Source organism: Myotis lucifugus, unplaced genomic scaffold (genome assembly GCF_000147115.1).
Source record: "Myotis lucifugus unplaced genomic scaffold, Myoluc2.0 scaffold_15, whole genome shotgun sequence".
Classification (NCBI taxonomy): Eukaryota; Metazoa; Chordata; class Mammalia; order Chiroptera; family Vespertilionidae; genus Myotis; species Myotis lucifugus.
In genome coordinates, this window is record NW_005871063.1 from 10,598,980 (window position 1) to 10,622,883 (window position 23,904).

At 35.5% G+C, this 23,904-nt stretch overlaps 1 protein-coding gene across 1 annotated transcript in view; it reads right to left on the minus strand.

Annotated features, from left to right (window-relative positions):
- AGMO (alkylglycerol monooxygenase) overlaps positions 1–23,904 on the minus strand; it is a 263,397-nt gene that overhangs the window by 130,601 nt on the left and 108,892 nt on the right. The window contains exons 5-8 of the mRNA XM_006085039.2: positions 22,023–22,118; positions 3,637–3,703; positions 903–968; positions 733–812 (exon numbers count right to left, since the gene is read on the minus strand). Of these exons, the coding sequence (XP_006085101.1) occupies positions 733–812; positions 903–968; positions 3,637–3,703; positions 22,023–22,118 (309 nt within the window). The remainder of the gene's footprint in view (positions 1–732; positions 813–902; positions 969–3,636; positions 3,704–22,022; positions 22,119–23,904) is intronic.

A 23,904-nucleotide genomic window follows, 5' to 3' on the forward strand; every position in this document is an offset into this window, starting at 1 on the left:
AAGAAGACCCAACATGAACCTGTAATTTTCTTCTTTCCTGGATGCCATACATCTAGTCCCTGGGATGGCGCTGTCATTGACTGACCTCTTTAGGGTTTCAAGCGTTCTTATTTTTTTTAATTTACTAGTCCCTAACCCCAGGAGTGTTTGAAGTGGTCTGCGGCTGATATGTCAGAGCTTCTCAGACATTCCTAATTTCTCTAGTGCCAACCACTGAGACCAGTGAACAATCAATACTACATGTAGGACAGAAAACAAGTCTTCGCAGGTGAGGGAACATGCAGACCTAACCAACCCATAATAGTTCCTGGCACACAGATCCAGGAAGAGCGGGCAAAGCCTCACACTGAATTTCTAACCAGAGTCATGCAGACTTGAAGCAAATATTTTTCTTACTGTGGGATCAGCCTTAATTATACATGTTACTACCATCCGTTCTGAATGCATGAATATATTTCAGGTCTATTCTAAGAAAGCATATGTTTGCTAAAGAGCCATGTTTAAATTCTAGGTAGTAGACATGTTTAAAAATTGTATTAATTGCTTTCTAATGTATTTTGCCCAATTTGATTTAAGTCTTTGTTTCAATGCCAGGGTTATTGTCAAATTCTTTCACAACTAAAAATTTTTTTCAGGATAGTGTAATCCACTACTACCTTTTAAAAGTGTATTGATTATCCTTTTAATGATAGAATATGATCAATTCAGAAAGAATAAAACTTAGTACATTACCTGCACCTTGAGTGGATCAAATGTATTAATGGGATGTGTCAAACCATATATAACTTTTTTATCCTCTGGCTCAAATGTCCCTGGAAGACAAACATTAAGGGTATGATTTTTGACTTTCTGAGAGTTAAGGAGCTAATTAAAATTTGAAAATTCTGGCACTTTTTACTTACCAAAAATTCTATCCCATATAATAAGTGTGCCGGCATAATTTTTGTCTATGCAATAACGGTTTCTGCCTATGAGAAAAAATATAAAAAATATTTTTTAAAGAATAAAGTTATGATTCTTGAAATATCTCATCTTGAACCCATTCACAAAATTAAGATTTATGTAACAGAATGATTTTCCTAGGAATGTCTTTCCACTGACAACACTAGCTTTTATTTGCTAGTAAAGTGAGTTTTCATTTTATTTTTCAATTAATTTTACTAAAAAGAGCAAAGATTTCCTTAAAACTATCAAGAATTATCCCAGATGAAAAAAAAAAGTTAGTGTTCACAATGTTCCAGATTTTAAAAAATCTTGGATAATTATAAATAATTCTATTTTGGGACTATGAAAAATAATAAAAATTAAACGGTCCAGAAAAAATAGCACTAGGAAATAAGATAGATAATATGTGTAATTTGTATTTTGTTAAAAATTTAAGGGCATTATGTCCACTCATTTTCCCTGCATTTTTTTCAGAAAGAAATTTTCCTACCTAGAGTGAGACATTACTATTTTTAAAAATTATAAAATACATCGTGAAAATCAAATTAACCTCAATTTTTTATTTACTCATAACATTTGTGATATTTTTTTCTGCTCTAAAATATTCAAATTATAATTTAAATAGCTGGGCATAATTTATTTAATAATAACAAAAGACACAATCCAATGGTTGCCAATAGGATAAAGAATATTAACCCACCAAACCACTACTCCAACAAACCCACTGTCTTCTGGTGTTCTCATTTCTTTATACACCTTCACCATATGCAAATACACATTTTTTCCCTTTATTGAATAAGATATTACAAATGTGTCCTTATCACCCCAATGTCCCCTCATCCCCCCAATCCTGCCTTCACCCTCACCCCCTGTTGTCCACATCCATCACTTATGCTTATATGCATGCATACAAGTCCTTTGGTTGATCTTTCCCCCTCACCCCCACCCTCTCCTGCTTTCCCTCCGACTTTTGAGCATCTGATTGATGCTTCTCTGTCTCTACATCTGTTTTTCTTCATCGGTTTATGTTGTTCATTATAATCCACAAATGAATGAGAGCATGTGGTATTTATCTTTCTCTGACTGACTTATTTCACTTAGCATAATGCTCTCCAGCTCCATCCATGCTGTTGCAAATGGGAGGAGTTCCTTCCTTTTTACAGCAGCACAGTATTCCACTGTGTAGATGTGCCAAAGTTTTTTAATCCATTCATCTGCTGATGGGCACTTAGGCTGATTCCAAATCTTAGCTATCAAATACACATTTGAAAGTGAAAATATCAGGAAAAATCTCCCGCCAGTACAAAAGTAGCGGGGCTGGTACACAGATACACAACCTGTGGCCAACACAGTGTAAACAGTGGCTCTCAGTTGGATCGGGGAGCACTTGGCCCTTTAGGGGACATGTGGCAATGTCTGAAGACGTTGGTAGTCACCACTGCGCGGGGATATTACTGGCATCTCGTATGTAGAGACCAACATGCTGTAATATACAGGATAGCCCCCTTGGCCCAAAGAACTAGCTGATCTTTTTAAAATTAATATTAAAATGTTAATAGTGCTGAAGTTGATATAAAGCAACATGTGTGGGAAGGCACTCTGAAATCCAACAGGGGAAACTCTAAACTATTTCTTTTTCAAAGTGGCCTTGCTCTTCTCCACTCCTTATGGTTCCTTTTATATGGAGGAATCCCAAGAATATAACACTCTTGGCCTCTCCACCCCTCACTAATGATGCCCTTGTGGTAGGGGAATGGCTGTTGACTTTACAGGAGCCAACTGAACATGTGTAGCATGACCTTGTCCTCTCCTCTTTCTGGGGGAGCTTGGGCACCCACTCTGCCCGCTGCCATGGGAAAAGGGACCTGCTGTGCCCCTGTGCTGATTGCTGGAAACTTATAAAACAGAACAATAGTATTTCTTCTTTTATTACTGGCTTCTTTATCTCAACATCATGTGTTAAGATTCATTCATGCCATTGCGTGTCATAATAGTGTTGTCAAGGGGATATAGTTCCCCATCACCTGAACTGTCTGCAGTTTGTCTGGTTCTACTGCTGATAAACATGGGAATTAGGTCTCTTTTGCTCCTGTTACATGTATTGCTGACATGCACATTCTTGTCCAGGTCCTTGGGTGCACAATGCAAACATTTCTAATATTTCTTAAGCTGGCATCTTGAAACTTTAGGCACTAGCCATAGGGGTCTTTCTCTTTGTCAAGCAAATGCAGTGCAGGCAAGATTTGTTCACAGAATTGAAGCAGAAAAGTAAATTGTTTCTTGTTAGGCTTTTCTCAAATCCCAACAGTTTTCAAAACCAGGCATACTCTGGCTCTAGATAGGAATGACTCTCAGCATCAGGTAAAGGAGTGGCCTTCAAGATATAAAGTGTACATCCATCCACTAAGCTGTTTAGCTCAATTTTTGTTTGTTTGTTTGTTTGTCCTCCCACTATACCTGAGGAGATTCAGGCAAAAAGAAAAATCCAAAAGCCAGATAAGAAGTTGATGTTGGGGGGTGGGAGTTTTTGTTTGTTTGTTTCTGGTTATAGCTTTGGAGATTCAAAGGAAGAAGAGATGCCTACTTACACAGTGTGTGCTCACTATTTTGGGTAATTACAATGAAATGATGAAAACTAATATCATTTTAAATAAATGAAAAAGGACAGAAAGAAGAGATCAATTTCCTTACCATGATGTACCCTGTGATGGCTAGGCGTGTTAAGGATCAGTTCCAAAGGACCAAGGTTATCAATGACCTGTTTAAAGCAAAAGGAATCTTGATTTATATACACAGTTATTATTAAATGCACATGTAACATATCAGTACTCACATTAAAAACCCTCATGGGTTAACATATATTAAAAGTTTCAGGGTTGGCATCAGAATTGGAAGTTTTTCTATCACTTGGTGCTCACATAAAGACAGAAATAAGTTCACACATCTATTCTGAGAGTCTACTATTAGGATAAGAGCTAGAATGCCTCAGTTTGGTTCCTGGATTCTCCATTTATCACTCTGTTCTTGGGAAAATAACAAGCTTTTTATAACTCCATTTTGTCACCTTTAAAATGGAAGTAATAACAGTATCTACATAATAATGTTCTGAGAATTTTAAATGGTACTGTAAAATGGTTCTATTGCCAATGCATAATTCTCCTTTTATTTTTTACCTTTCAACTATGTCTTTGATTATTTATATATTTTTAATATTTTTATTGATTTTTCAGAGAGGAAGGGAGAGGGAGAGAGAGATAGAAACATCTAAGATGAGAGAGAATCATTAATTGGCTGCCTCCTGAAAGCCTCCCTCTGGGGATTGAGTCTGCAACCCCAGCATGTACCCTTGACCTGAATCAAACCCAGGACCCTTCAGTCCACAGGCCAATGCTCTATCCACTGATCCAAACTAGCTAGGGTTGTCTTTGATGATTTATGTTAGTAGAACATGAATAGGGGAGAGAAAATACAGTATTATATTTATTTTGGAGGTTGGTTTCACGCAATAATCAGCCATGTGGCAACAACGTACTATTGTAGCTGTTTATCTATTAGGGTGATCCTGCTCATTCAAATAGAATCCTAACTTGTCTTTTACCTGTAGATATACCATCTACCAGTGTATCCTAGAGGCACAAATCAACATCAAATATATAAATGGGTCTTTTTTTATAATTCAAAAGTCCCTTCAAAATTTGGTATTCTCTTGCAACATTTATCAGTAAGAATCCACTGTTCCAGAGTCTGTAAATTGTAAGGAGTATAGGAACCAGGTAGGTGTAATAAACAAGAATAGCAGGCCATGTATAAAAAAGACAGTAGTTATGTTATATAATTAATATTAGGCAATGTTGGAACCTTTTAAATCTCAATTACATTATTCTTTCTTCCATGGGCTACAGCAGATAACAGAATATTTTACTTTCCTTAATCACTATTTAAATGGGTTTATTAGAGCCTACCAATGACAAAAAATAATACACTGTTATGATATTTTACAAAATTACACACCCCTAGTGTTAAGTTCCATTTAGAGGATATATAAGTTCTAAAAACAATTTAAATAATCCTTAAGAGAATGTGATATTGATGCGCCACATAAATTTGGTAACACTGACATGAATTCATGACATTGACATGAATTTGGTAACAAGTCAGTGATATGGGGGAAAAAAGACAGAGGGGACTGCTTAAGATGAAAAAGTATTTCAAATAGATAACAACCAATGTTGTGAGGAATCTTGTTTGAATACTGATTTGAACATAGTAAACATAGACATTTTATAGGCAATGTGAGAAATTGATTATAAACAGTGTTATACAATAAAAGCACTGTTTGGGAGTTATAATGCATCATCATTATGTAGGATATGTAACTTTTATAGTTGTGTAACTGAAGTATACGTGACATGAGATCTAGGTTTTGCTACAAAATATTTTGCAATAAAAATAAAATTAAAAAAAAGATAGCTCATGCAAATTATTCAAAACCATAATGATTTTTTAATGGAAGGGATGGAGATACATAAATTCATTCTATTATTAATTCTACTATTCTAAATAGTTGAAGATTTTAAGATAAAATTTTAAGTGGAAGATGCCCTAACTGGTTTGGCTCAGTGGATAGAGCGTCGGACTGCGGACTTAAGGGTCCCAGGTTCGATTCCGGTCAAGGGCATATACCGTGGTTGCAGGCACATCCCAGTAGGGAGTGTGTAGGAGGCAGCTGAATTGATGTTTCTCTCTCATCAATGTTTATAACTCTCTATACCTCTCCCTTCCTCTCTGTAAAAAATAAATAAAAAATATATTTAAAAAAAAATTTTAAGTGAAAGAAACTGTTACTCTAATAATATACAATAATGCACAGTTCAAATAGATCCCTAAAATCCCAAACATACTTCTAGAATACAACTCTATATAGCAGGGCTTAATCATTGTTTGACAATCTCTGACATTAAAACACCCAATTTACAAGTGTTCTGCCAATGTGCAGAGCCACAGCAGCCACTCCATCCTCAGCTTGTGGGGCCTGTACCCTCTTGAAGTAGAAATGATGGCCGTGTGGCCACATAACAATGCTGCATGTGTCCGTGGGGCAGGTGCCACCATCTCCTTATCAGACCCACCATTAACCCACCTGAGGGTTACAGAAACATTGGCATGCAAAGGATATGTAATATTACTTGTTGTATGATAATTTAGGCCTCTTTCCCTCTCTTCTAATGGAGTTCTATCGCCATTTTTAAAGTTATTTCCATGAGAAATGTATTATGAGATGCAAACAACAGACTTTTTGATTAATTCACAGAATTCATAGACAAAGGACTATCTGTATTTTCTTTATTTCAAGACTTCAAAATACTGTGAATAGGTAGCCTTTATATCAAATGGCATTTCTATGAAGTATTATGTCACTAACACATTATTAGTGACCAAGAATTGGAAATGGAGTAGGGAGAAAGAACCCTGTATTTTATTAGCCTACATTGCTTTGTACTTGGTGGAAAAATATTTGCTGAGAAGAATGGTGATGGACAGAGAACAAGAAAGTGGGGTTTCTCAGTAGTCAGAACATTGAAATCGGATGCTTTGGTTGGGATTTGTCTCTCTGGCATAGAATCATATGGGAAAGGAGAATACCATTTTATCCTTGTTTGTCTCCTTGGTGCCTAACATATGTTACAAAAACAGCCAACAAAAGGGGGTGGAGGAGACTACAGGGCCGGCTTCTGCGACCCAGATGCATTTCTGATCATTGGCCCTGGCATGTGTGTGCAGCCAGATTTAAAGCCACACAAATGTGGAGTGCATTCAGATGATTGGAGCCTTGGCGGAGTGCATTGTTTTTTAATGTCAAGCTCTTTTTTCCTCAAAGAAAATCTTTTGCTCCTGCCGGCTACAGCATGGTGATACCAATATTGAAAGTTCCTTTCTTTCTTTTTTTAAAGTTAAAAGCCAAGTACAACACAGGCAACCACAGTTAAATTTCCTGGTAGTGCCTATGAGTACCTTGGAGCTGGGAAAGACCACCTCCGTGTGGGAGATGATTCATCATTCAGACAAGCCCAGTCAGAACCTCTCTGGTGGAAAACCCTTCTGATTCAAAGAGATGTCATTAATAATTAATAAGGGTTGAGCATAATGACTCAATTATCGCCCACTTTTGCAAATTCAGTCATTTAGCAATTCCACCAAAGCTTGCTTTGAATCACTTCAGAAAAATACTGTGGAGATAATTGCAGCTATTTTCATTTTTAGAAGTTAGTTATTTGTCTTGTCTTTTTTTTAAAATTTAAATGTATTAATTTAAATTATGAAATTTTAGAATGTACAGAGGACTTAAAAATAATATAGTCCAATATTCTATTATTTTAAAAAGCATAAAAATGAAGCTCACAGAAATTAAATTTCTAATGAGTTTAAAGGGCTTGGGAGGAAGCCCTAGAGTTGTTTCTGTTTTAGTTCAGAAATCGTTCCAGTTTTCTATCATTTTGCTTTTAAGAGGTTTAGCAATTTTTCTATCAAATAAAAGTAATTTACTCTTTTAGAACTTTAATGGAAAATAATAACTAAATGCTTTTTGACTACATTTCCATTAAAAATGAATCCTGGAATTTATAAAGACTGCAGGGATTTCAGCTTCTATACTGCCTCTCATGGATTTTAGGCACTGTTGGTGCTTCTTAGGTCTTTGACGCAATGCATCCTGTAGTTTTCTCTTAGGGTTTTATAACCTGAGGGCCAGGTTATAAAACCTGCCTAGAATGATTTATTTTAAAAGTATTTCATTTTACACATTTCTTAATGTTTCTTATTCTTCTTATTGGGAAGCATTGACTGGTTAGATTTCTGTAGGTCAGTTAAGAATACAGAAACAATTAACTAATGGTCAAGTTGAAGAACAAGCCATTTTTAACAAAAATATTTAGTTAATTCAAGACAAAAAGTATTTTCTTTGTCTGAATTGCTTGGAAAATTGCCTCTTCTCACTTCACTATGGCTACTGAAGTTGGAGAAAAGAAATTCTAAATACAATAAAAAAAACCTCTTAATTCTATTTTTTTGTTTAATTTTAGACTAATAGTGGGAATGTTGCATTATCTGCAAATTGGCACTAAAAATACTGGAACATATTATTGAAAGGCCATAGGAATATTTATAAGTACTTACTTTTCAGAAAGAAGGCAGATGCCTACACTTAATTACAATGTTCTTTCCAAATAAGAGATGCTTACACATATTCATGCTTCCTGTCTGAGAAGGGAAAATCATAATAGGGAAAATATGTCCGCAGAAGCGTGTGCTTTACAGAATCCACATTATAAAGACGAATGTGCTAACAATATGATAAATGCTGAGGAGTGACTGGGTTGGGGGTGAAGTGAAATAAAATCTCCATAGTAGGAAAATGCCTGCATTCAGATGAGCATAGGTTAGAGTGATGACATTGACTCTAACTAGTCAAGACTTTTCTTCACAGCATCATGCATGATTGATGTTCCAGAGGGACCCATACCATTGTGGGCCTCCATGTTTCACTGCAGTAAGTATTTAAGGGAAATACTAAACCAGCTCCTAATACATTTATCATCTTATATAAAAATCATGGTTATGTTTTATTGAACTAAGAAAGATTTGCTTGAAGTGGTGTGAAAATGAGAAAAGTTTTCAGGTAAATTAGTGGCAATGTTCAATACAAACCTAAACTAAAATTAAATAGACTAATAGTTATACCATGATTACTGGTTTTTCCTGGTCAAATTTTCTTCTTTTCTTTTTTCTTTCCTTCTTCCCTCTGTCCCTTTTTTCCTTCTCCCCTTCCCTCTCCTCCTTTCCTCTCCCCTCTATTCCCCTCCCCTCCTCTCCTTCTCCTCTCCTCTCTTTCCTTTTCCCCCCATTCTTTCCTCTTTTTTTCCATCTCTTTATCTAAGCATGTGTGCATGTGCATCTGTGTGCAAAATATTAGAGAATATTTTCTTTGGAAAGATCTTTATAATCAAATATAGGCTCATGCATATCTTTTTGGAATTTAAGTTGGTTATAAATATTTCTATGACCTTTCAATTATATATTCCACTTGTTAATCCCATTTACAGATAAAAAACCTGTATATTAATGTGTTATTAATATACATTAAAACATTATGTTAATATACATTATTAATATATATAAATAAAACATGTTAATACGTATTAAGATATTAATACGTATTAACATATTTATCATATTTTGAATATCTACTCATGCGCCAATCAACAATTATTTTAAGTACCAAACTACCAATAAAGGTTTTCTCTTAGCATTAAAACCTGTATTTATACATTCTTATCAAAGTCTCTTATTAAAAGCTACTTCCATAATAAGCAGAGCAAGAAATCTCTTGTCAGCCAGTTCATTCATTCAGCAAACATTACTGAATTTCTATGGAACTTACTAGGTTTTAGAAATAAAAATAAATACAGTGATAAATACTTAAAAGAAATAAATAATCAGGAAGATTATTTACAGTCCATTGGACTCTTCAGTGGAAAGGTAAAACTATTTCAGAAAAAAAGTTTTTACAAAAAAAGTTATTTTTCTCAATTATTTTGTTTTTTTAGTGGAAGGATGAGAAAATCATTCAGTTTTTTTTCTTTTTCAATTACCGTATTGCACAGTGCAGATATTTGAATTTCTAATCAATTTGAATTTATAATTGGCACCAGAATTATCTAACAAGAAGCAGAGGTTCTAATATATAGTGATGGAAGGAGATTTGACTTTGGGTGGTAAACATACAATGCAATATACTGAAAATGTTTTATAGAATTGTACACTTGAAATCTAAATAATTTTATTAACCAATGCCACCCCAACAAATTTAATTTAAAAATAAAAATACAAAAAAATTTAGTTTGTTTTCTAGGTCAAAAGCTAAAAATTATCTTTGGTAAAAATATATGTTTTGTATAGCTCCCAATAGTGCGGCTTTGCAAAGAGTCTCATTGATTGTTTCTGGGAATGCACAAAAATTCTACCTTGTTGATAAACTTCTTCAATTGACTATTTGGAAATCAAAATAACCTATGTGGGATCAATTTATTCAACAGGTATTTATTGAGTGCCCGTGTTAAAATCTTTTTTTTTTAAGATTTTTTTCTTTTTTATTGTTATTGGTTTGTGAGCGCAAGGAAGAGGGAGAGAGAGATAGAAACATCAATGAATAGAGATAGAATCATTGACTGGCTGCCTCCTGCATGCCCCTTACTGGGAATTGAGCCTGCAACCCGGGAATATATCCTGACTGGGAATCGAACTGTAGCCTCCTGATTCATAGGTGGAAGCTCAACCAATTAGCCACATGGGCTGGGCCTGTGTTAAGATCTCTTGAAAGATCACAGTGTGGAAAAATGGAAATTACCAATTAATAGCTAATATTTTTAATTATTTATTAACTTAAGGGAGAAAGAGTGACAATATCAGCTTTTATTATTTGAATATATATAGCAGCGGTTCTCAACCTGTGGGTCGCGACCCCTTTGAGGGTCGAATGACCCTTTCACAGGGGTCGCCTAAGACCATCAGAAAACACATATATAATTACATATTGTTTTGTGATTAATCACTATGCTTTAATTATGTTCAATTTGTAACAATGAAATAGGGGGTCACCACAACATGAGGAACTGTATTAAAGCGTTGCAGCATTAGGAAGGTTGAGAACCACTGATATATAGGAAAATGTTTTTCACTCTCAAGAAAATCTATAGCAATTCATGTAAAGTTTTAGAAAATGGATAAAACCCATGAACATTATAACTTAACATATTAAAATAATTGTACCTCTTGTTCTGAATTAGTGGATCTCTAAACATTCATTGTTTTCCTTGTTAAAATCTTAATCAATCTGAACATTTATGGATAATTTATATTGCAGAGCATCTGGTGATAAAGTGTAAAAATAAAATCTTAATTACATCCCCCACTAGTTCTGCTGTGTTAATTCAAGACAACAACTCAAGTATTTAGACAGATGGCAGGGGCAGCCATATTAGCCTACGATTTCTCTACAGGGAAGCAAGAGAAAGCAAAGCTCATAGGCTATGTGCTTGCCTGCCTATTTTCACACTTTGAAATCCTCAGCAAATGCTGATTTATTCACAGCCAAATGTTTTCCTATCTGATTAGGCAGTTTTCTACTTCAGTAAGCATGTAATATGGAGGTAGCTAAATTTCCACACTAAAGAGTGAAAAAACAATATTTTTAGTTTGGAAATAAAACAATCTGGAAGAATCAGAGCTGTTGGGATCATAAAGAGCTTCATAGGGAGTAAATTTCTGATGTATCTATACCACAGGGTTAACAAGTTAAAAGCTTAGTTTTAAGAAGAATGAGACTAGGCTATGTTTATATAATAAACAATAGTTTTAAATGACTGTATTTATAATAAATTATCTTGAAGGCTGATTCTTGTCACTTAAGATTGAATTATTCCTCAAATAAGAGGACAAGAGCTGGACAAGTTAGCATTTAAAAAAATTGTCTCAGTTTACATTTTGGATAACACTTTTGACTTTTCCTGGAAAAATGAATGCAAGTAACTGCTGAATGTGTTCATTCAAAGGGAGGTTGATTCCAAGTGACTGTTTTTTAAAAACACCTATTAAATTGACAGAAGGAAAATGGGGAACATTCATAAGCATAATCATGTAAAACTTCATTCCTGTGACACCATTTTATATTTACCAGTTTGGACACTCAGTGAGAAAACGAACCACATTAGTAGTAATAGTAGTAGTAGTAACAGCATTCTGATAAAAGAAAGTAACTGATAAATTGTGAGGTTAAGTAGTTTTTGTTCAACTACCATCCAGATAGTTATATAATGCATTCTTCAAACATTCAACTCATTCTAAAACTCAGTACATTGTGGCTGCCATTATGAACAAATTTCCAATTTCAGGTGTTGCTTCTAGATTCATTAATCAACAAACGTTAATGGATTACCAGCCATGTACCTGGCACTGTCTAAGCATTAGATACTTTTATGATTAAACACATAAATCTGCATTTCAAATCTTACAATCTCACAGGTCAGATCTCCTGATTGTCACCTATTATAAAGTTTTATCTGTTAAAAACAGTTGTATACTAATTTTTTAAAGTCAAATATAATAGAGTGCATTCTCAATCAGTAGGTTAGAAGTTACAAATATTTGTTTTTCTTAAATTCAGTTACCCTATGTCCATTTGCATATTTTTCTTCTAAAGACTAGCTAAGGTGTATCATCTGTTCCTTATTCCCTCAGGACTTTTCTTTAATCAATACATCCTGTCTTAGTCAGTTTGGGATGTGATAACTAAATATAACAAGCTAGGAGGCTTAAACAACAATCATTTCTTTCTCACAGTGATGGAGGCTAGGAAGTCCAAGATCAAGGTGCCAGCAGATTCAGTGTTTGGTGAGAATGGCCTTCCTGCTATATCCTCTCTCTTTTAATGTCTCTTTTTTAAAAGGGTACTAATCCCATCATGAGGGCTCCACTCTCATAACCCAATTACCTCCCATCTCCAAATATCATCAATTTTGGAGGACACATAATTTAGTCCTCTCTGATCCAAGACTTTGCTATGAGTATTTTCTTCATGTTCTCCAATAAATGTATATATTAAAAAGAATCTAGTTAACATGATCAATTCATTCATTAGTTAAGAATATATTTGCTGATGGTCATTCAAGTTCAAGACAGAGGGAGAACAAAAATGAATAAAATATAGTATTCGTTCAGTAAGTTTACTGTCACCTCCTGTATTCAAACTTCAACACGTCAATGTTAAGTCTAATCCCTTAGGGGTGTTTGTTCAAATGGAGATTCTTACCCTCACCAGAAATTCAGATTCTGTTAGAAGGGGACCATCATTCTTTATCTTGAGTAAGCACCCAGATAATTTTGATCCATGTGGTGATCACAAGAGTTAGACTTGCTTCTATTCTAGCTCAGACTTTATGTACTAATTCCAATTTGTAGTATTTTGGCTTTTCTATAATAACTACCATTTGTTGAAAGCATATTATTTCCAAGACTACACACTTAATACAGACAGTCCTCGGGTTATGTGGTTACGTCTCCATCTCCCATTTATTTATAAAAAAAGAAGTTCCATCATTTTGACGTATGTACATATGTGCTTGATGTTTTTTATTATTTATTTACCACAAGTAAAGGTCAGGAACTGTTATCTTTCTTTTAAATGTTTTTTACTGTTTCACTTCATTACTGCTGTGTATGTGCTCCATGTAGGTGCTTATGTAGGTGGGTTCTGACTTAGGGCGAAAATTGTGTTTTGTCGCCGTAGGAACGGATCTCCCATGTAACCCGAGGACCTACTGTATATACATAATTTCATCAATCCTCATAACACTCCAATGGGGTAGGCATGATTACTTCCGCTTAACAGATTAGGAAGCAAGGTTAAAGAGTTCAAATTAATCTACTAAATATTCATACCTATTCATAAAACAAATATTTCTTAATGTTCCATTTGGAGGTACCCTTTACTTTTGATTACAAAACATGTACTTTAACCATTATGTCTTAGCTATTATGTCTCCCTTGTTCCAAAGATGTCCTCTCTCTAATTCTGATAAGCAGATCCCCATAATATACCTTGTGTCTGAAAGCCTCACATTCCAGCTCTTTCACAGGAGACATTTTTTAAAATTACCTCTGAATTTTTAAACAATATATGGATGAGCTTCAGGAAGCTTAATAACATATCTTTTGAAGTTTTTTCTTCCCCTTTGGGAAAGTCACTGGAATCCAACAGATTCTTGAAGAAGACTGTAATCCTCAAAAGGCTACTAACAAGGGGTGCTGATTCAGGTCAGAGGGCTGATGGCCTCTTTGGCACAGAGTAGGTGCTTATGAAATATTTTTGGAATGTGTGTATTTCAAAGACATTTATGTATCTAATACATTTGAAAACACTGAAATTTTATACATCAACAATCACAGTGGGTAAATTATTTTAAAATGAAGTGTATAATAGAACAAAATATCATTTATAGAGAGAATATGTATAGGATTTGGATTAAAGATAGTCCACAAAAGAGATAAAACCAACAAAGTGACAATAAGGTTTTATCTTGATGTTGACTTTAAGGAACAATGGAAGTAAAGAAGAGCAGCTGATTTGAGTCATAATGAAGTACATTTTAGACATGTTGACTCAGGGTGGTGTCAAATATTCCTGTGAATGTGTTAAGTGAGACAGTGGAAACATTGATTGCAAATCCTTATGCGCATTTACATTACAGCTATAGACTAAATATGAAATCACATAGAGACAGTATAAAAATGAAGTAAATTAAATTTTAAAGAAGGAAGACTATTGAAAGAAGAGAGGATTGGAACAAGAAATTTAGAGAGGAATAAAGGAAGTAAGGAAATAAGGAGAACAAAAGTAACTAGAAATATCACAACTTATTTTAAGAAAAAAACAAGGGGGGGTGGGAATAGGAGTAGGTGCTTTTTGAATAAGAACTTGATAGAAGAAAAGCATAAAATTTGATTTTGTTAAAATAAATATTTTCAAAAGCATATATTTTGAAATATAACTTCTTCCCCAAAATTCCTTATCAATCCAAAAGATGTTGGACACAGACAACAGGGGGATGAGAGAATGAGTGGGGGGGGAGGTTGGGGGTTAATGGGGGGATGCGGACACATTTGTAATACCTTAACCAATAAAGAAATTAAAGACAAAAGATGCATAAACATAACTGTTCAAAATGTACACTCTATAAAGAGATAGGGCATAAGTATATTCCATATATAAATACAAATACATACATACATAATATATTAATATCTAACACTAATTTTTAGCTATCAAGGAACTCAGAGAATAATGGGAGAGACAGAGTTAAGCAACAAATACAATATAGAATTAAACGTCATCACCATTAGTTGGATTCTCCCCATATGCAGGAACTAATGTGTTATTACATTTATGTCCCCCCACAAACTCATGTTCTTAATCTGTAACTGCCAATATGGATATAGAAATAAACACAGGAATAGTTTAAAGAAAAGGACACTTAACTCTAGGAGGTGAAAAAGACATTCCAGAAGAAGTAGTAACTGAATTGTATTATGAAGAATGTTTGGAAAAGGAGCTTCCCAGAGAGAGCATGTGCAAATACTCAGAATGAACAAGTATTTGCTGTACTTCGGAAGTAAAAAAACGGTGTAGTTTAACTGGACCAGCTAATGGAATGAGAATGGAGGAGTAAACAAAGCTTATATCCTAAGGGCCCTGAAACCTATTGGTGAATTTTAGGTGTTTGATTTCATCTTGTAGGCAATAGAACCATTTGAAATCTCATGTTGTTGATGTTTGTTCACATGTTAGGAGTGTTTTAATCATCGGCTTCTAAAATGATAATCCCAGTTCATGTATTGAAATATAAGGGAGAGAAAAGAGTTTGTAGGAATAGAAAATAAATAGAATTCTATTGTAACTATCTATGTAATTAATGATAGAACCATAAATTAAGGTGAGGCAATGAAAACGGAAAGGGAAAGAGAGATTAAAGAGCATTTTAAGAGGAAAACTCAAGTGTATAATGAATAATTTAAGAGCGTATATAGCTGAGCTAGTAACAATTATGCCAGAAAAACAGGCATATATTGGCGCAGTTCTGGGCAAACTAGGAATTCTCTAAGAAATGTAAAACCAATGATACTATATTTCAGATGAGGAAAGGAGAGATAATTATTTACCAGGTTTTGAATCATGGATCTATTACCATTTAGCTGCAACAACAATAGATAATTTCCTTAATCTCTACATAGTTTCAATTTCCTCACTTTGAATGGAGACCATAGGGTTGTATGATCATCAATTAAGTAGATCTTGTGAAATCGTAGTGTAGTAACTGACACACAATCTAAGCTATATAGGTACTTGCTCTTAAAAGAGAAAACACTTTATGAAGAAGAATTTGAGTTGGGCCTTGAAAAACATAGAATAGCAACATGTAGAAAATATGAAAATGAGAGAAACTATGATTATACATCAGATATATATGGGAAATGGAAAATGGTCTAGCTTGACTGAATTGCACGGAATGGAAAGTAATGGCATGTACATCAAGAGAAGGCAGTGCATGAGAAACATGAAATGTAAAAAAAATTTAGACATTTACTCAGCAAGCAATGGAACATCACCAAACGCTTTATGTGGGACTAACCTCAGAGAATAGATTACATTTGAAGAAGAACAAGTAGATGTGTATAGAGGTCACATGATAATTTGGAACAAGCAAGATTACACCTCATTTCCGTGTTAACTAACCTATAGCCTTGATCTTTTCACTATGCCATATAGGATCTTTATGAACCCTGTTGCCATCTATGGAGATATATTTAATAAATACATTGTTTGAAGAGGAAGTCCAATGGGTGAGTAATGGTCAAAATGCAAGCACTGAAACCAACCATGTTACCTTATATAAACTCAATATTCTTAGTTTTAAAAGGGACAGTGTTTGTCACAGAGTTGGTGAATATAAAAATTCCAGTTTTCTAAAATTGTCTATTAAATTTCTGGAATGGTTTCCTGCTGCATGTACTTCTACATGTACCCTTAAAATAAAACCCCATTAACTGAAGTTACTTGAATTTATATTCATTCTTTACAACCTATAAAAGTTTAATTGGTCTTTAGTGATTCAAATTACTTTATGGGAATTAAATACAACATTTTTTGCTTGGAACATACTGGATGCTTAACACGTAGTGGCTATTTTATTATAGCATTAAGATCAGAAATGACCCATCTACAGGGAAGCTTTATAGTATAGTGGGTAAGAGCAAGGAATATGGATCCTGACTACCTGTTACAAAACCCAGCTTTGACATTTACTTATCATGAGATCCAGGGCAAGTTACTTGTATATTTAATTTTTAATCCTCACCTGAAGATATTTTGCCATTGATTTTTAGAGAAAGTGGAAGACAGAGGGAAATATTAATGTGAGAGAAACGCATTGATTTGTTGTCTCCTACATGTGCCCCAACCAGGGCCTGGGCTGGGGAGGAGACTGCAACCAAGGTACATGCCTTTGACCAGAATCAAACCCCAGATCCTTCGGTCCACAGGCCAATGGCTCTATCCACTGAGCCAAACCGGCTAGGGCTAAATTTCCTAAATCTTTGCTCATGCTGCTACTAGTCTATTGTTTTGTTGCCAAAGAGCTACATTTTCCTCTTCCTCTCTATATGTCCTAGCTCAGCAGTTCTCAACCTGTGGGTCGCGACCCCTTTGGGGGTCGAACGACCCTTTCACAGGGGTCGCCTAAGACCATCAGAAAACACACATATAATTAATTACATATTGTTTTGTAATTAATCGCTATGCTTTAATTATGTTCAATTTGTAACAATGAAATTGGGGGTCACCACAACATGAGGAATTGTATTAAAGGGTCTCAGCATTAGTAAGGTTGAGAACCACTGTCCTAGCTTCTGCAAATTTCTGGCTTTTCTTGTCACTTCAGTTATATTGCTTCATTGTTCTACTGCATATTCCATTTGCTTTCTAATTCTGCACACTGAATTTCTGCAATTCTCCTATACTCTAATTTCTATTGACCCTACATATAGGTCTAACATAAATACATCCTCAGTGAAAGATATGATTGGGACAGTTGGTGGAGTATAAAGGTTGCTAAAGAGAAGAATTTGTTTTCTTCAGAGCTTGACCATTTTCAGTGATGTTTGTGTTTAGTGGATATAGTTGGCAAAGTAGTATTCTAATAGGATGGCTGTCCTAAAGAATGTGATACAAGGAAAGGGGGGTAGAGTTCAAAAAGAAAATTCTAGTCTTACTAGTATAGGGGTCAGAGATGGAATTCTGATCTAAGGACTGGAAATTTAAAGTGGGACCCCTTCATGGAACCACAGAAGGAGGAACCACACGATCTGCACATAAATATCTCTCAGTTTAGCACTATACAGATCATTTAATTATACAGTGCAAATATTCAATACCAAATAATTATTTCTGTTACATTTCTCTGCCCAAGCATCATCTTATATGTACATGAACACATGATAGTAAATTTAAGATAACTGAAAGGTTATAGATAATGATAATATTACTTCTGCATTGTAGAAATCAGCTAACACCCAACTATCATCTTATATCTCTAAAATAGTTATAACATTCCACACTTATTACATTTAAAACATGTAATAAGATTTTCCGATTGCCTTTAGTATACTCACAAGGAAAGAGTACAACTATATGCTGCAGACATTTCAAATGAATGAATAAACAAAAATGTAGTCATAAAAATTAAGCAAGTGTATAGTTCCAAGCAGAATTTTTATAACTTTCAAAAGAGAGGAAGGGAAGAGATACTGTTGTTTCTTCATTAAAGTAACTCAAAAGTAAACAAAAATTTGATTATAAACTCTTGTTTGTTTTATGACCTATTTTTTCTTTCATGTAGAAACTTTCAAAGGCGTTATTTATTTATTTTTGTGCATCTTAGCCTAATTGATTGAAGGGAATGAACTTTTCTTCACTTTTAGAAAATCAGTACCTCCTTCAGGCCAGATTTCCTTCTGAGTGAGAACTGATTTTATGGAGGTCAGCAGAAGTGAAACAACTGTACGAGTCAAATTTCCATTCAGGAATGTGCAGACTTTGGCCAACACTGTCATGTCTATGGCTCACATATTGTTTCTGTGAATTAACCATCAAGTAAGATGCCTGAAATGAAGCAGTGCTTAAGTGGCCTAAAGAGGCATAAAGTGGGTATATTTTTAGACTGAGGTAATTGTTTTCAGTTTTTATTTTTAAATCTAATGTGTATTAACCTTTAATTGAAAAAGTAGGAAAAGCACATGATAAGAATAATTTTTTAAGGCTGTCTTTTCCCCACTCTATTTCACTTGCCCCTTTCTCTAAAAGCAGCCACTGATACAAATCTTTTGGTTTTATTTCCTAAATTATTTTATTACTAGAGGCCCGGTGCACAAAAATTTGTGCACTCGGGGGAGAAGGGGGGGGTCCCTCAGCCCGGCCTGTGCCCTCTCGCAGTCTGGGACCCCTCGGGAGATAACGACCTGCTGGCTTAGGCCTGCTCCTGGGTGGCAGAGGGCAGGCCCAATCCCTAGGTGCAGCCCCTGGTCGGGCTCAGAGCAGGGCTGATTGGGGAGTTGGGGCGCCGCCCCCTGTCATGCACAGAGCAGGGCGGATTGGGAGGTTGCGATACCACCCCTAGTCACGCTCAGGGTAGGGCTGATTGGGGGGTTGGGGCACCGCCCCCTGTCACACTCAAGGCAGGGTAGATAGGGAGGTTGCGGCGCCACCCTCTGTGATGCACAGAGCAGGGCCAATCAGGGGGTTGGGGCGCTGCCCCCTGTCACTCACAGAGCAGGGCCCATCAGGGGGTTGGGGCGCTGCCCCCTGTCACTCACAGAGTAGGGCCGATAGGGGAGTTAGGGCACCGCCCCCTGTCACACACAGAGCAGGGTGGATCAGGGGGTTGGGTCGCCGCCCTCTATCACCCACAGAGCAGGGCCAATCAGGGGGTTGGGGCACCACCACTGTCACACTCAGGGCAGGGCTGATGGGGAGGTTATGGCTCTACCCCGTCACACACAGAGCAGGGCCCGTGGGCGGGGGGAGGGGGGTTGAGGCACCACCCCCTGTCACACACAGAGCAGGGCTGATCAGGGGGTTGGGACGCCACACACTGTCACACACAGAGCCGCAGGGCGATCAGGGGGTTTGGGCGCTGCACCCTGTCACGCTGATCTGGTGCCAGGAGGCCTCACGGCTCCGCTGATCCTGGTGCTGGGAGGCATATTACCCTTTTACTATATAGGATAGAGGCCTGGGGGCCAGCTGGTTTGCCCTGAAGGGTGTCCTGGATCAGGGTGGGGGTCCCCACTGGGGTGCCTGGCCAGTCTGGGTGAGGGGCTGAGGGCTGCTTTCAGGCTGGCGGTTGTTGACTGAAGCTCCCAACCACTCCTTTTTTTCTTTTTTTTTTTTCTTCTGGGCCAGCTTTAGCTCTGGCTCTAGCTCTGAGGCTTCCGCTGCTGGTTTGTTTGCCGTTCTATAATCGAAACAATGTATAACTTCAGCTCTGAGATCCCAGCCGGCTATATTTGTTAGAATGTTTCAAACTGCCAGCTCAGAGTCTGGCAAGGCGGGGAACGTTGGAGTCTGCAGTCCCTGGAGCAAGGAAGCCTCACGTTCGCTTCCAACTGCCTGGCTGCCGGCCGCCATCTTGGCTGACAGTTAATTTGCATAAGGATACGCTGATTAGCCAATGGGAAGGGTAGCGGTCGTACGCCAATTACCATTTTTCTCTTTTATTAGTGTAGATTTGGAAACAAATGGTAATATGCTGTCTATAGCAATAAATGTAATTAAATACACAGTTGCAAAAAAATCCTTATAAATATATTCACAGCTAGTAATATAATTTAAAATTCCAAGATCCAAACCTTAATTTCAGAAAGTGTGCTCTTGCTTCCTGTGCACCTCAACTGTAGTAAGCACACATTGTAAAGTACGTTCAAAAGCATGATGTACAAGTGAGAGTTCTGATGCATTGCTTTTGAGTTGGAAGTGAAGCCACCTGGAAGTTCTGAGCTTGAAAGAAATGCCTCATCAATGGCTTTCCTCCACTCTCCCTTTCTTCCTGAGATGGTACTCAAGCCCTGGCTCATGATCCTTAGAGGGACACAGGAAAAGGCAGACTTTACTTAGGCACCATTGTTCTGTATCCAAACTAATTCGTGAACCCAACACATGGCATGACCTGGAGCAGAGCTGTTATAAAAATGTAATTCTCCTTTAACCCCTCCATGTAAATCATCAGAAAGCTTCCCTCAATGATTTAAACAAATTTGGTCTTTGACCTCTAGAGTCAGAATTGACCTCAACAACTCTTTCAGATGGTTGTAATATTGACTGTTTGATGTATGTCAACTACCATAAAATCCAATGCTATTTCATAACAGATCTTCTAATAATGCCACATATGCCCAAAGTCATGGTAACAGTCTCTTTATTCCAAGCAAGTCAGTAGCATGAAATACTGCAGATTAATGAAATAATGCCCTTTGTTGCATCAAGCTTTGGCATCTAATGCAACTGTGATTTGCGGTATTGTTCAACCAGTTGCAACACCTGTCAATGTGCTTCCTATAGAACTTCAAAAGACCTCTAATAAATACCAAATGCTTGAAAGGGTTCTCATGTGTATACGTAAGAATTTTTCTGGGTCTGTGATTTTTGTGGTACTTAACAACCCGTTCAGTACAATAGTTCATAAACCAATCAGTTCCATAATGATCTTTCTGCAAACATTCAAGTCTGACAATTTGAGATATCACAGAAGACTCAAAAAATTATATTTATTCATTTTTCTGGTGGGAAAAAACCTACCCTAACAATATATTTAACACCTTTTAAATAAAATTCAAACTCTAAAATTAAAGCAAGATTTCCAAACAAAAAATATTTTTATAATTTTTTAGGCATTAAAATTTTGTCAAGGAATTTTAAAGAACTTACCACTTATATGATATGTAAATATTATACATTTATATATGTAATTAAATACTAATATATAATACTAAATTATATTATAGAATAACTTTTAAATAATATTTATATGTAGATATCACATATATTTAGAAACACATAAATTTTATATATAAATTTATATCTTTATATTAAAATAAATTTCAACATCTTTTGGCAAACAATGTTTAATAAACTGCAATACAGGAAGATATTGTATTGAATAAAGTATTAAAATGTTTTGGTACTTAATAGTTCAAAAATGGTTTTATTTAATTGAGACCAACTGGCCTCATTGCTTCTTATAAACTTTGCAATATATATTCAGTAAAAAGGAATAAAAATGAACAGATGTTTCTCCTTAAAGAATGCAGACAAAGATTTTCTTACACAATAAATCAGCTGCTAGTGGATTTCCAGGACATTGCTGCAGGCTAGTTAGATATAAAACTTAAAAAATATATAAAATAAAAGGATTTACCTCTGTGTGGATCCAAAACTGGTAGAGGAGATTGAACTGAAGATGAACAGCATATACCGAAGGTGGTACAAAGAGGGCCAGGGGAGAGTAGAATATCTGAAAGATTAAAAATTTTTAAATTTGCACATATGATTTCTCAACATACTGTTACTAATGGTTCAACATCTGAATATACACTTCAGCAAATATATCTTATTCTTTCACAAATTTACCTTATTTCTTATGTTTTATTGTCATGTTTGACTTTGCAACATTAGTTTGCAACATTAGTTTTCCACATGGTGATAAAGTTGGAGACATATTAGAGCTACTTTGCACTTCATGTTGTCTAGTTAAAATACCATACGTGGTGTGTTATATCCTTAATCCTTAAAAGACTGGATGTGCTTCCTGGACTTAAAGAGATTTTCTATACAGACACAAACACTTACTTTAAGTAAAAGAAATGCAGGATCATGTGTCTTCATACCTCGACAGCTCCCAAAGTCTGTATGTATTATACCCTGGCATTTTTAGTAGTAACATAAAATTATAATAAAACAGTGATTTTTTTATCAAGAGAGGGTAAAATAAATTTTCCCTTTTAAATTTGTTTTTATGTGGTTGATTGAGGGTACAATACATCCTAATTTTTCCAAAGTTAGCAAGTCAGGGGCTATGATATAGTGCCATAGTGCAAACAAATTTTAAAGTTGAATATTTCCTAACGGATGGAAATCTCTCTGCCTTAAAAAAACCAAATTATGCTTAAACCGCAGAGCTGGTTAGAATCAACTAATAAGCACAATCTGCTGTATTCTCCTAATGACTTTGATCCCCAAGAGTGGTTTCATGTTGTAGGAAAACATCTTATTAAATAAAAACACTAAACAACCAAATAGGAATAAAAAGAAGCTGACTTCCTCTTTATGTTTTGTATTTTGTAGAGTTAATATTTCCAACATTCTAGATATTTTAAAATATTTCTTCTGAATGTTAAATTTTTATTTCTAAATTATTTTAAAGGTTTTGTTCTCAATTAGGCCAAATATATTTCAACAATGTTTAGTAATGAGTATGCAGTAGAAATTGGTCATTTACATAAACTCTTCTGGCTTCTGTTTCTAAACTTAAGCCATGAAAAATCTCAACTGTCATTTCTCTGATCAAACAAGATCAATTTTATCATTTATAAATGCATCAATAGGCAATTAATTAGATTAGTGAGCAACAAAAAAGTATTGGGCTCTTCAAGATATGCACTTTTAAGCTTTGGTTCTACTACAGAATCTCTCTATGACATTCACAAAGTTCTTAAATTTCTCGAGGCTTCGGTTTCCTCAAATGTATTGTGAAGAGGAAAACCATTTGAAATCTAGCCATCATTTTGGTTCCAAAAGATCTGTGATACTGTAATATGAATTTTTTGTAATATATAAAAATAGTTCTCTTACAATCGGTTCAAAAAACTATTTAAACACATATATGACATATGATATAAGTACTCTGAGTTAAGGAGTATTTTGCAATCTTTAAGCTGTGAGTAAAAATGTAAGACAACTTGGATGCTTAATAAATAGTCTATTTGGAAAGAGAGTGCATACCAGATGAATATTCATGGTTCATTATAATACCCCAAAGTATGGAGAAATAATCCTTTGAGATAGTAACAGCCGTTATGGAAAAGGGGGTTCTATGCTCAAATAAATTGTGAAGCGGTGAGTTAAACAAATGGAGTTCAGCGCAGAACTTCTCAGAGCCTTTACCACTCTGTCGTCAACCACAAGCCTGTTACCCTATAGAATACTTTCTTAATAAGTTTCCGTAGGATTGGATTTCCTAAAAACACACTTGAGGAAACAATGTCTCAGTTCTTACAAATCATTAAATATATGAACTGACA